The 14,009-nt window shown below is 46.5% G+C and overlaps 1 protein-coding gene and 1 long non-coding RNA gene across 7 annotated transcripts in view; both read right to left on the bottom strand.

The window, feature by feature from the left end:
* USP4 (ubiquitin specific peptidase 4 (proto-oncogene)) overlaps window positions 1-14,009 on the bottom strand; it is a 75,429-nt gene that overhangs the window by 47,701 nt on the left and 13,719 nt on the right. For 4 of the 6 annotated variants that reach the window (XM_011980918.1, XM_011980920.1, XM_011980921.1 and 1 more), the window contains exons 3-6: window positions 13,201-13,331; window positions 11,247-11,373; window positions 10,108-10,253; window positions 9,916-9,977 (exon numbers count right to left, since the gene is read on the bottom strand). In XM_011980918.1, the coding sequence (XP_011836308.1) occupies window positions 9,916-9,977; window positions 10,108-10,253; window positions 11,247-11,373; window positions 13,201-13,331 (466 nt within the window). Of the gene's footprint in view, window positions 1-4,255; window positions 5,068-9,911; window positions 9,978-10,107; window positions 10,254-11,246; window positions 11,374-13,200; window positions 13,332-14,009 lie in introns of those variants that run through there. The other 2 variants (XM_011980923.1, XM_011980924.1) reach the window with 2 other exon arrangements.
* Window positions 7,354-8,213, bottom strand: LOC105540352. The gene is made up of 2 exons (XR_001006181.1): window positions 7,796-8,213; window positions 7,354-7,661 (listed from the first exon to the last, which is right to left on the bottom strand). It is a non-coding gene; the product is annotated as an uncharacterized LOC105540352 (long non-coding RNA).

The following is a 14,009-nucleotide window of genomic DNA, read 5'->3' as shown; positions in this document are numbered from 1 at the left end:
AATCCCAGCCACTCAGGAGGCTGGGGCAGGAGAATCACTTGAACCTGAGAGTGAGCCAAGATTGCACCACTGCACTTCAGCCTGGTGACAGAGTGATACTCTCTTTTTTTTTTTTTTTTGTGACAGAGTCTCGCTCTGTCGCCCAGGCTGGAGCGCACTGGCGCGATCTCGGCTCACTGCAAGCTCCGCCTCCCGGGTTCATGCCATTCTCCTACCTCAGCCTCCCGGGTAGCTGGGACTACAGGCGCCCGCCATCACGCCCGGCTAATTTTTTGTATTTTTAGTAAAGACGGGATTTCACCGAGTTAGCCAGGATGGTCTCGATCTCCTGACCTCGTGATCCGCTCACCTCGGCCTCCCAAAGTGCTGGGATTACAGGAGTGAGCCACTGCGCCCGGCCGATACTCTGTCTCTTAAAAAATAACAAACAAACAAAAAAACCTCAAAAGGTTCATCTTCAAGCATCCTGGTTTGATTTACAAATCATAAACTTCTCTGAATTTTTTTTTTTTTTTTTTTTGAGACGGAGTCTCATTCTGTCACCAGGCTGGAGTGCAGTGGCACAATCTTGGCTCACTGCAACCTCCATCTCCCGAGTTCAAACAATTCTCCTGCCTCAGCCTCCCGAGTAGCAAGCACTACACGCACGTGCCACCACACCCAGCTAATTTTTTTGTATTTTTAGTAGAGACAGGGTTTCACCATGTTGGCCAGGATGGTCTCGATCTCTTGACTTGTGATCTGCCTGCCCTGTCCTCCCAAAGTGCTGGGATTATAGGCATGAACCACCGCATCTGGCCTGCTTCCCTGAATTTTAAGAATTATCAGTGAAAGGCAAAGAGAAACGGCAATAAGGCCAGCTGAGGTAGCTCACGCCTGTAATCTCACCACTTTGGGAGGCTGAGGTGGGTGGATGGATCACTTGAGATCAGGAGTTCAAGTCTAGCCTTACCAACATGGTGGAACCCTGTCTCTACTAAAAATACAGCCAGGACTAGTGGCGCATGCCTGTAATCCCAGTTACTTGGGAGGTGAGGCAGGAGAACTGCTTGAACCCAGGAGGCAGAGGCTATAGTGAGCCGAGATCGTGCCATTGCACTCCAGCCTGGGCAACAAGAGCAAAACCCCATCTCAAAAAAAAAAAAGAAAAAGAAAAACGGCAATAAGAGATGACTTTCCCCAAAAAGGCTGGATGCAAATTAAATAGCTGGGTATAAGGACATGAGAAGAGAAAAATGCCAATTTGGTTTCACTATGCCTTCTATGGAGAATTTTGTTTCTCCAAATTTGCCACTGTAACCTCTCTGTTTCAAACTCACGTTTTAATATTTTTCAGGCTCTTACTTTAGATTTCTACTTTCAAATTAATTCAAGGGCTCATTGCCCAAATTTTAAATTGCTATCAATTTCATCAATCTGCTAGAATCTATATAAGGACATAAGGAAGAAAGTAAATCTTATTTTAAAATTTTTGATTTTTACTTTTTTTTGTACTCCATAGCAATAGTCTCCTTATGTTGCCCAGGCTGGTCTCAAACTCCTGGACTCAAGCAATCCTCCTGCCTCAGCCTCCCAAAGGGCTAGGATTACATACATGAGCCACTGCACTCAGTCAAATAAGAAAGTGAATCCTCTTCCATTGTTTCAAATATAAAACTGGGATTTCCCTTCTAGAATACTGGGTTATTTTTAGAATACAGAAAATGAATAAGAAGATGTGCTGTCCCCACACAGTGCTCACCCTCATGGGATCTGATCTCAACTTGGCTTCCCTATGAGAAGAAAAACGTGGCAGCAAAAACAAGTATGATCTTGTATACCAGCAGTGAGCACGTCAGGAAATTATATAGGGCCTAAGCGGGTACCTGAACCGAGGTTTGCTCCACAGTGCGGTCACAGCAAGGGAGAATGAGGGCTCCTCAGTCTCTCACCTTCCCATAAGGAAATGTACCCTTCTCCAATCCTAAAGAGGATTTGGTTCACACAGCTTCATCCTCATGCTGCAAAGGAGTCCAAAAACTCAAGCAGCTGCACTAAGCGAGATTCACCATAGTCAAGGGTACTCTCATTCACCACATGGGAGACTTAAGCATGCATGCATTCAATCCTGTCCAGTGAGACATCCAACATGATATCCTAGCCTCTTATGCATAAAGAAAGTCTGCTGCCCAATGCTGGTCTGATAGGCAATAGCAGACTCAGTCATCTCAGCACTGAGAGCAGGTAAGACAGAATAGTGATATTCGAATGCTGATGCACAGAACCTCAAGTTGTATGGTATGGCACTCCTCTTTTCAGTAACTATTCATTGCTAACTTATCTATTTTCTTGAGCTTAAAAGGGCAAAAATCAGCTGGGCCTGGTGGCTCATGCCTGTAATCCTAGCATTTTGGGAGGCCAGGGTGGGAAGACTGCTTGAGGACAAGAGTTCAAGATCAACCTGGCCAACATAGTGAGACCCTATCTCTATTTATTTTATTTATTTTTAAAAAGGGCAAAAATCCATACAAATCATTTGAGATATCCAAGACCTGTCGATTTCTTAAAGAGACAACATTTCCGGATGACAGAAATTAAAGAAAAATTTTACTTGACGTTTAAAATGTTCTAGAAAATACTGCCAGTAGTTTTCATAGTAAATTCAATCAAAAAGAAACCAAATTAAGGGCATAAAAGGATACTTTTTATGTGCTTGAAAATTTACACAGTAAGATTAAAAAAAAGAAAAAAAAAAAACTCTATCCTTAGGCTGGGTGCAGTGGCTCATGCTTATAATCCCAGCACTTTGGGAGGCTGACCTTGTCTCTACAAAACAGAAAAAGTCAGGCATAGTGGCTCATGCCTGCAGTCCCAGCTACTCAGGAGACTAAGCCGAGAGGATCCCTTGATCCGACGAGCTAGAGGTTGTAGTAAACTATAATCATGCCATTGCATTCCCGTCTGGGCAACAAAGCAAGACCCCATCTATTAAAAAATACTCTATCTTTGACAGACAAGTCAAAAGCAAAACTTCTCTTCAGAAAATTTACTACAACCTGGGAAATGCTGAGCACTAGGGCAGGGACTAGTCTCGAGACCTTCAGGCAACTGTGGAACACATCCTGGGCATTACAGGCTGGAAAATAGGCAGCCAGGGGAAATGTCTGAATCTCAGGCATATATATTAGGTAGGCAGTATCTCACTGATTTGTGACTGGGTCTCATGCCACACTCTGAAAACAGACACCATGCCTCCAAACAAGGATACCTCTGCTCCTAAGAGACACTGTAGGCAAGCCTCAGGACTCCCAGGCACCTTTCTACTGTTAAGTCCTGCTCCCAAGGCATGTCAGGTGATTATCAATTACAACTCAAATGTGTGCCTGAAACCATGGGGGAGACCTGTAAAACATCCCTGTGCCCAGGCCCAAAGTGAGGCTCTGGGCAAACTAGGCAGAGCCCATGCCTACCCTCCTTAATCTACTGCACTCCACTTGCTTCTCAGACGTTCTCCAGACTGAATGCTGCTCTGAGAATAAGTCCATCCTTTAAGACTAGGCCAGGCACGGTGGCTCACGTCTGTAATTCCAGCACCTTGGGAGGCTGAGGTGGGCGGATCACCTGAGGTTGGGAGTCAGAGACCAGTCTGACCAACACAGAGGAACCCTATCTCTACTAAAAACACAAAATTAGCCGGGCATGGTGGCACATGCCTGTAATCCCACCTACTCAGAGGCTGAGGCAGGAGAATCACTTGAACCCAGGAGGTAGAGGTTGTGGTGAGCTGAGATCGCGCCATTGCACTCCAGCCTGGGCAATAAGAGCGAGACTCCAGCTCAAAAAAAAAAAAAAAAGACTGAACTCAAGTATCTGGAGTCTGGTACCTGGAACTATAATTAAGATAACAATAAACTCTTTTAATTTATCTATTTATTTATTTATTTATTTTGAGAGTGTCTCATTCTGTCGCCCAGGCTGGAGTGCAGGGGGCCAATCTCAGCTCACTGCAGCCTTTGCCTCCCCAGTTCAAGCAATTCTCATGCCTCAGCTTCCCGAGTAGCTGGAATTACAGGTGCACACCACCATGTCTGGCTAGTTTTTTTATTTTTAGTAGAAATGGGGTTTTATCATGTTGGCCAGGCTAATCTCGAACTCCTGGCCTCAAGTGATCTGCCCGCTTCAGCCTCCCAAAGTGCTAGGATCATAGGTGTGAGCCACCAAGCCCGGCTAATTTATTTTTCATTCATTCACTCATTCATTCAGTCATTTATTTATTTTTACAAAGATGTTTATTGACAGTCACAGGCCACAGGGGCAAGCCTGTGGCTTCTGGGATTGGGTTCTGGGATGAAGGAGAACCCGTGCCCCCTGCCCTGGGCCTCTGCTGGCTGAGGAGGCACAAGGTGAGAAGACGCCCAGGGTGCTCAGACTAACCAGGGCCTCCCTGGCAGCCCAGGAGTGTGGGTGCCGCAGAGACAGGCCCCTTGCAGAGCTAACCTAGAGCCCACCATCCCCACAGCCTGTGTGAGCAGAAGCCAGGACCCACAGGCTGTGCCCCAGGCTTGTCACTGTTGCCAGTGGAGGTGGGCAGCTGCCCCTCTTGGCACCTGAGACAGTGAAAGAAGAGGGCTGCTGCCATGAAGAAGACACTCCGTGGACAGACTTGCTGGGGCTGAGTTGAGGGGCACATGGAGGCAGGTCAGCTGGTCTGGTCAGCTGTCCTTGTCACCGCTACTTTTGTGGTCTGAGGCTGTAGCCTTGGTCAGGTTCCCAGCTTCCCTCTTCTGGACACTGAGCAAAGTCTGGGAGCTCTCCAGCATCTTGAGGTAGATGGCCTCCGTCTCCGCGATGGTCTGGTAGAACTTACTGAGAAAGGCAGTCTTGCATGTCAGGTTCTCACCGATGTAGGCCAGCTTTTCTGTCAGCTGCCTCACCTCATTCTGCAGCCGCTGCTACTCATCCTCCTCCTGCTGGATCTGCCGGCACAGTTCCTCCTGCTTCTGGCATAGCTCCTCTACGAATTTGACCAGCATGTTGTTGTACTTCTGCAGCGCCACACCCTGCTGGGTCAACATCTCCCGGGGCCTCCTATTTTTTTTTTTTTTTGAGATGGAGTTTCACTCTTGTTGCCCAGGCTGGAGTGCAATGGTGAAGTCTCAGTTCACTGCAACCTCTGCCTCCTGGGTTTAAGCAAGACTCTGTCTCAAAAAAAAAAAAAAAGAAAAAGAAAAAAAACGGCCGGGCGTGGTGGCTCACGCCTGTAATCCCAGCACTTTGGGAGGCTAAGGCGGGCGGATCACGAGTTCAGGAGATCGAGACCATCCTGGCTAACACGGTGAAACCCCGTCTCTACTAAAAATACAAAAAATTAGCCAGGCGTGACGGCGGGCGCCTATAGTCCCAGCTACTCAGGAGGCTGAGGCAGGAGAATGGTGTAAACCTGGGAGGCAGAGCTTGCAGTGAGCTGAGATTGTGCCACTGTACTCCAGCCTGGGCGACAGAGCGAGACTCCATCTCAAAAAAAAAAAGAAAAAAGAAAACAACAACAAAAAAATACAAAGAAAAAAGAACAACAACCAAGGAATCCATCCATGGAAACATTTACTATCCTCTGCCAAGAAATATATTAAATTGGAGGGAGGACTGTTGAGGGATAAATAAATAAACAGAAATATATAGGCCGGGCACGGTGGCTCACACCTGTAATTTCAGCACCTTGGGAGGGGATCACGCCACTGCATTCCAGCTTGGGTGACAGAGAAAGACTTTGTCTCAAAAAAACAAAAAAGATAAATATATAAAACTGACCCTGTTGGTAGGTTTTTAAAAAGTTTCTAAGCCAACTAGTGACCTTCCTTCGATAACATATTCCCTTGATGTATGTTTCTTTTTAATTTTTGAGATGGAGTCTTGCTCTGTCGCCCGGGCTGGAGTGCAGTGGTGTGATCTCAGTTGACCGCAACCTCCGCCACCCAGGTTCAAGAGATTCTCCTGCCTCAGCCTCCTGAGTAGCTGGGACTACAAGAGCACACCACCACACCCATTTTTTTGTATTTTTAGTAGAGACGGGGTTTCACCATGTTGGCCCAGGATGGTCTTGATCTCTTGACCTCGTGATCTGCCTGCCTCGGCCTCCCAAAGTGCTGGGATTACAGGCATCAGCCACTATTTCCATTCCCTTGATTTCAACTTCTCTGTGTCTTTGACACACAATGTATTACTAAACATGTTTGGTCTCTTTTTTTTTTTTTTGAAATGGAGTCTTGCTCTCTCACACACACTGGAGTGCAATGGTGCCATCTCGGCTCACTACAACCTCTGCCTCCTGAGTTCAAGTGATTCTCCTGCCTCAGCCTCCCAAGTAGCTGGGATTACAGGTGTACGCCACCACTCCTGGCTAATTTTTTGTATTTTTAGTAGAGACAGGGTCTCGCTATATTCACCAGGCTGGTCTTGAACTCCTGAACTCAAGTGATCCACCCACCTCGGCCTCCCAAAGTGGGATTACAGGCCATGAGCCACTGTGCCCAGCCTTGTTTTATTTTCTTGTGTGTTTTGAGACAAGCTCTTGCTCTGTCACCCAGGCTGCAGTGCAGTACACAATTATAGCTCACTGCAGCCTCAAACTCCTGTGCTCAAGGGATCCTCCCACCTCAGCCTCCCAAGTAGCTGGAACTGCAGGCACAAGCTACCATGCCCAGCTAATTTAAAAAGAAAAATTTGTAGAGACAGGAGTCTTGCTATGTTGACCAGGCTGGTCTTAAACTCCTATCCTCAAGCAATCCTCCCACCTCAGCTTTCCAAAATGCTGGGATTACAGGTATAAGTCACCATGCCTGACTCTTTTCTTTCCAAGAGACAGGGTCTCCAGCCTGACCAACATGGAGAAACCCTGTCTCTACTAAAAATACAAAATTAGCCGGGCGTGGTGGCACATGTCTGTAATCCCAGCTACTCGGGAGGCTGAGGCAGGAGAACTGCTGGAACCCGGGAGGCAGAGGTTGTGGTGAGCCGAGATTGTGCCATTGCACTCCAGCCTGGGCAACAAGAGTGAAACTCTGTCTCAAAAAAAAAAAAAAAGAGACAGGGTCTCACTCTGTTGCCCAGGCTGGAGAGAAATGATGCAATCATGGCTCACAGTAACTTTGAACTCCTGGGCTCAAGCAAGCTTCCTCCCTCAGCCTTCTGAAGTAGCTAGGACTATAGGCACACACCACTGTATATCCCTGGTGTGATTTGTCTTTTAAAGTCTGATCTGAGAATTTGTCTTTAGGTTGGTAAATTTAACTCACCTACAGTGATTCTAATGCTGTTATTAGACTTAAACGAATTTAATTCAGCCTCCTTATTTCAGGTTTTCTTTTTTTTTCCCCCTTTTCCACATGTTCTAACACATTTTCTAATTACCATACTACTTAGTTTTTTTTCCCCCTTCATTCTTGCCTTCCATTAAGTTTCCTTCTGCAGGTGTGGCAGTTTGCTAGTCAACTCCTGATAGCTATTTTCCCCTCCTTCCTTAGTTTGAGAACCCCAATTTTTAGTTGGACATGATGCAGTCCTGCTATATAGTACATCTCAGCCTTCCTGAAAGCCGGATATTGTCATATGATTAGCCAATGAGATGTAAAAGAAGGTTTGATGTATGATATCTGAGAAATGTCCTAAAAAGGAAGCGGTAGGTCCTCCTTCCCTTTTCCCTCTCCCAGCTACTGGAATGCAGGTCTAATTACTGCAGTTCTAGCAATCACCTCGGACCAGAAGTGGCCATCTTTGAAGTAGAAGCCACACACCATAAAGCAAAATTGTCAGACAAAACAGCTGGGTTTAATATTGCCATGGAGCTGCTACATCAGCAATGGACTGACTGCCTACGTCAAAAATTCTTTTCAGAAAGATGTAAGCCTCCATCTTGCTTAATACGCTAATTTGCAGATTTTTCTTACCTGCCAGCAAGCCTTTCCTAACTGACATAGCATGTTTCAAAGTTATACATTCAATTTTCCATTTCTATTAGTTGTTCCATTAACTTATTAGGATCTCTATTTTTATTTTTCCCCATAAATTACATGAACTTACAATTGTTCACCTTTCTCATCCCCAACAATAGTAGTTCTGGACATTCTCATCTCTCTCTGCTCTATACTAATTCCTACCCCCTCACCTATGTTGGCATTACCCAGAATTTATCTCTGGAATATTGCAGATATTAGACGCTTTCTTAAATCTTGCTTATTATTATTGTACCTTTATTTTTTTTTTCCTGAGACAGAGTCTCACTCTATTGCCCAAGTTGGAGTGCAGTGGCATGATCCAGGCTCACTGCAAACACCATTCTCATGCCTCAGCCTCCCAAGTAGCTGAAATTACAGACATGCACCACCACACCTGGCTAATTTTGTATTTTTAGTAGAGACGGGGTTTCTCCCTGTTGGTCAGGCTGGTCTCGAACTACCAACCTCAGGTGCTCAGTCCACCTCAGCCTCCCAAAGTGCTGGGATTACAGGCATGAGCCACCGCACGGGCCTTTTTTAAAAAAAAAGAGAGATGGGGTCTTGCTGTCACCCAGGCAGGAGTGCAATGGCGGAATCAGCTCACTGCAGCCTCAAACTCCTGGACTCAAGCAATGCTCCCATCTGAGCCTGTCAGGTAGCTGGGACTACAGGCACTCACCATCATGCTTAATCCCATCTGCAAAGTCCCTTTTGCCATGTCACCTGACATAGTGAGAGATTCTGAAACTGACTCTAGGAATTAGGATATGGATATCTCAGGGTGAAGATGAGCACAGCTATGCCTACCACAGCGATTTTATTCATCTTGTCAACAACTGGCACCCAGGGTTTCTTAAACTGGAGTCCATGATTGAACTCCAGGGGTCTAACATTTCTTCTCTTAAGAACTCAGTTTTCATGGTTCTGAAATGAGCTAGGAGCTCCACTACTATGTAATGGTCACAGTCCGAGGCCTGACAGAAGGAAAAGGACAGAGCGCAACATTGTTCCCATAACTACTGGAACACAGATATAATTTCCAAAACTTATACCATAAGGAAAATTCATCACTTCTTTATCTCCCTTTCTAGGAACATGCACAGTTCCACATACCACATGAACATCTCCTGAGACAGATGTGTCTTTAGTCCAAGTTTTGTAGCTGAACAATTCACCCAGCAAGCTCCCAGGGCAACAAAGAGTAACAGGCCACTGGGCAGAAACAGGTGGAATCAAGCTATCACCTTTTGTTGTTTTTTTGGGGTCAGAGTCTTGCACTGTCACCCAGGTTGGAGTGAAATGTGCGATCTCAGCTCACTGCAACCTTCACCTCCTGGATTCAAGTGACTTTCGAGCCTCAGCCTCTGGAGTAGCTGGGATTACAGGCGCCTGCCACCACGCCTGGCTAATTTTTGTATTTTTAGTAGAGACAGGGTTTTACCATGTTGGCCAGGCTGGTCTCAAACTCCTGGCCTCATGTGATCCACTTGCCTCAGCCTCTCAAAGTGCTGAGATGACAGGCATGAGCCATCATGTTCAGGCCTCAACTATCACTTTTAAGTCATATAAAACCCCATGCCTTAGCCCTCCTCTTATCCATCAAGGCCTCTAACTACAGGTGAAGAATATAAAAGCATGACAAAAACAAAGCAACCTCTTGGTAGAGCAGCAACCTTAGACTTGATCCCTCAGATCCCTTCCTCCTTTTCTCATTCTCCACGAGGAAAAGCTCGCCACCTTGCTGAGATATCCTGACAGGTTTCCCTTAGATGCCGCCCTACTACCAAAAGCCAGGGTCTTCATCCAGAAGCAGGAACTCTGGATATATAAAATAGGCGTTTTTCATCTAAATCAGAACAGTTTTTCTTAGTACAAGTACTGCCTTAGGAAAGACTGTCTCTTTTGCACGTGTGAGCCTATGACAAGGGAGAAAAAATTCACTTACTTTGACTGCAAGGTCTGCCTGGGCCATGTGCCATCTTCATTTTGAGGCTCAATTACTAGCACCTGAGTAAAAGGGGAAACCAAATGAGGAGAGTTCAAACCACTGCATTTCCAACATGCTGAGAAGCAGAAAGAATCTGGCCACACACCCTGGGCAGAGCTACCTGCTGGGGAATGGCGTGGGCCCTCCTACCTGACCCTGGTATAGCCCAGCATCCTGGACAGTGTTGTCTAGCTTGCTCAACTGCTCGTAGGTGTTGCTCATGTATTTGTTCCAGAGTCGTGTTTCACGCTCCGCAGGGATGTTGAACAGCTTCCGCATCTCTTTCTCAATAGTTGCTAGGAACAGGCAGAAATATCACTTGGGGCTTTGTCCACATGCAAGGCTAAAGACAGCCATGGCAAACTAATGCTCATCTTCCTTCTTTTCAGATGCTCACAGGTGCTCTGGATTAACCCCTATAACTCTTAAAATCAATCATCTCCCATGGGTGGCCTCTTGCACTCATACGCCTGGAAAGTCTCCCTGTGCTTCTTCTCTAACGTTTGTCTCTCATTTACAGCGCAAAAACAGAAAGTGAGAAAGCTTATCTTTGGAGTTAACTCAGATATGGCTTCAAAAGCTAGCTCCGCCATTTCCTGGCTGCGATTTGTTTTTTTTTTTTTTTTTTAGAGACAGGATCTTGCTCTGATGCCCAGGCTGCAGTGCAGCGGTGGGATTCTAACTCACTGTAAACCTTTCTGAGATTTTTTTTTTCTTTTTTTTTTGAGACGGAGTCTGGCTCTGTCGCCCAGGCTGGAGTGCAGTGGCTGGATCTCAGCTCACTGCAAGCTCCGCCTCCCAGGTTCATGCCATTCTCCTGCCTCAGCCTCCCGAGTAGCTGGGACTACAGGCGCCCGCCACCTCACCCGGCTAGTTTTTTGTATTTTTTTTTTTAGTAGAGATGGGGTTTCACCGTGTTAGCCAGGATGGTCTCGATCTCCTGACCTCGTGATCCACCCATCTTGGCCTCCCAAAGTGCTGAGATTACAGGCTTGAGCCACCGCGCCCGGCCTGAGATTTTTAAATAAGTTATTTTTAAACTTCTCTGGATCTACATTTCCATATCTTCATTATCATAGACAAATGGGCAAGCAGCAGGCCCAGAGTTCTCTCCATAAGAATTCCCTGGGGGAACAGGCTCCCAGGTCAGGACTGGCAGCCACAGCTCAAGATGATTTGGGAACAAATCTAAAGAGAGCATATAAAAAATAATGCCCTCTTCCCTCCCATCAGCCACAGTGTTCTACACTCTCTCACCACATACCAGGGACCCCAGCCCAGCCTCTCACCAATGGTGTCTGCCTTGCTGAAATGGCAACTCAGCACATTGGTGGGGTCGCTGTTCTCACAGAGCTTCAGTTCCAGCAAATACACCTCGACTTTGCAGTGCTTGACAAACAGGCCATGCTCCACGACCTATGAACAAGAGGCAGGGGTGAAGGTATAGCGGTTTTGCAGCTGGGCAGTCTTGAAGCACATCTTATCAGAAGCAAAAACCAGAAAACTCATGATAATCAGTTTCCTTTACTGATCAAGGGATCAAAAGAACAGATTTTTAAAGCCACCAGTGCTGGACCAGGAGTTTAAAAATCTTTTTTCTGGCCGGGTGTGGTAGCTCACGCCTGTATTCCCAATACTCTGGGAAGCCGAGGTGGGTGGATCATTTGAGGTCAGGAATTCGAGACCAGCCTGACCAACATGGTTAAACCCCATTTCTACTAAAAATACAAAAATTAGTCGGACATGGTGGCATGTGCCTGTAATCCCAACTACTCAGGAAGCTAAGACAGGGGAATCGCTTGAACCTGGGAGGCAGAAGTTGCAGTGAGCCAAGATCACTCCACCGCACTCCAATGTGGGCGACACAGCGAGACTCTGTCCCCCGCAAAAAAAAAATATATATATATTTTCTACCCACTAAGACCAAGAGTATCTTGATGAAATCAGAGAGAAGCCTATTCTTCATTGTTTTTTGTTTTTGAGACGGAGTCTTGCTCTGTCGCCAGCCTGGAATGCAGTGGCGGGATCTCGGCTCACTACAACCTGCATCTCCTAGGTTCAAGAGATTCTCCTGCCTCAGCCTCCCGAGTAGCTGGAACTACAGGGGCCCACCAACATGCCCAGCTAATTTTTGTATTTTTAGTAGAGACGGGGGTTTCACCATATTAGCCAGGATGGTCTCGATCTCCTGACCTTGTGATCCGCCCGTCTCGGCCTCCCAAAGTGCTGGGATTACAGATGTAAGCCACCGCGCCTGGCCAAGACTCTTTTTTTTTTTTTTTTGAGACGGAGTCTCGCTCTGTTGCCAGGCTGGAGTACAGTGGCGCCATCTTGGCTGACTGCAACCTCCGCCTCCTGGGTTCAAGCAATTCTCTTGCCTCAGCCTCCTGAGTAGCTGGGACTACAGGCATGTGCCACCACGCATAGTTAATTTTTGTATTTTTAGTAAAGATGAGGTTTCACCATGTTGGCCAGGATGGTCTTGATCTCCTGACCTCGTGATCTGCCTGCCTCAGTCTCCCAAAGTGCTGAGATTATAGGTGTGAGCCACTGCACCTGGCTCAAAGACTCTTAAGCATAGAGGGAAAAGCAGTATCATAAAGGTTTTCTAAGATAAACAAGACGCAGGACATTAATTATGTCCATATGCCCCCAGTGAACTTTCTCTCATAGAATTTTCCAGAAAGTGCTCTCACAGCACTGCTGGGCACATTCCAAGCCACTGGGCAGCTCTGATGTTCAGAGGCCACTCATAACATCCTGAATGAGCAACTTTGCTCACAACCACAATTTCCTAAAGAGAATCAGAAACAGGCCAGGCGTGGTGGCTCATACCTGTAATCCCAGCACTTTGGGAGGCCGAGTCAGGCGGATCACAAGGTCAGGAGTTTGAGACCAGACTGGCCAACATGGCGAAACCCTGTCTCTACTAAAAATACAAAAATTGGCCGGGCATAGTGGCAGGCGCCTGTAATCCCAGCTACTCTGGAGGCTGAGGCAGGAGAATCACTTGAACCCAGGCAGCAAGGCTGCAGTGAGCCAAGATCGTGCTGTTGCACTCCAGCCTTGGCAACAAGAGACTCCATTTCAAAAAAAAAAAAAAAAAGAGATCCTGAAACAAGGCCTCAAGCATCACTATTCAACCACTGAGGTATGTTCATTTTCCTAGCAAATACTAGTCAGTGTCCAACAGAAAGCACCTGCAGACAGTGAAGAGCAGGTGGGACAATTCACATAACTCACTTTTCTGACGATGGGTTGCTGCCCTTCTACACAGCCGTACCAGTTTAGTAATTTATTCCAGGCCTCGGTGGGGACCAATACATAGTCCAATTCATCAATTAAGTGTTCTTTCAAGGTCTGACTCTCAGGATCTAAAAAAGGAAAAGAGCACGTAAGTCACTGCTCTTCACCCCAGAAATGATGGTTTTACATATTTCCATGTACTTTTCAGAAATAAAAAAATTATTCACAGAAAGAAACAGGTATGACATTCCAAAATTCTGTCACTGGTCATTACACAGAGCAGACTTTTGTCTTTATCCATGTTTTGTCTTTATCCATGAACATTTTATGAGGAATTTGTATTTCTTCTATAATTAGAGGGAGAGAAGAGGATAAAAATGAAAAACTCAGTCGGGCGCGGTGGCTCACGCCTGTAATCCCAGCACCTTCTGAGTCCGAGGCAGGCGGATCACGAGGTCAGGAGATTGAGACCATCCTGGCTAACATGGTGAAACCCCGTCTCTACTAAAAATACAAAAAAATAGCTGGGCATGGTGGCGAGCACCTGTAGTCGCAGTTACTTGGGAGACTGAGGCAGGAGAACGGTGTGAACCCAGGAGGCAGAGCTTGCAGTGAGCTGAGATTGTGCCACTGCACTCCAGCCTGGATGACAGAGCTAGACTCCGTCTCAAAAAACAAAGAAAAAGAAAAGAAAAACTCCAGGCCGGGTAAGGTGCTCACGTCTGCAATCCCAGCACTTTGGGAGGCTGAGGTGGGTGGATCACAAGGTCAGGAGTTTGAGACCAGCCTGGCCAACGTGGTGAAAC

Source organism: Mandrillus leucophaeus, unplaced genomic scaffold (assembly GCF_000951045.1).
Source record: "Mandrillus leucophaeus isolate KB7577 unplaced genomic scaffold, Mleu.le_1.0 Scaffold22, whole genome shotgun sequence".
NCBI lineage: Eukaryota > Metazoa > Chordata > Mammalia > Primates > Cercopithecidae > Mandrillus > Mandrillus leucophaeus.
This window is presented reverse-complemented; position numbering and strand designations above follow the sequence as displayed.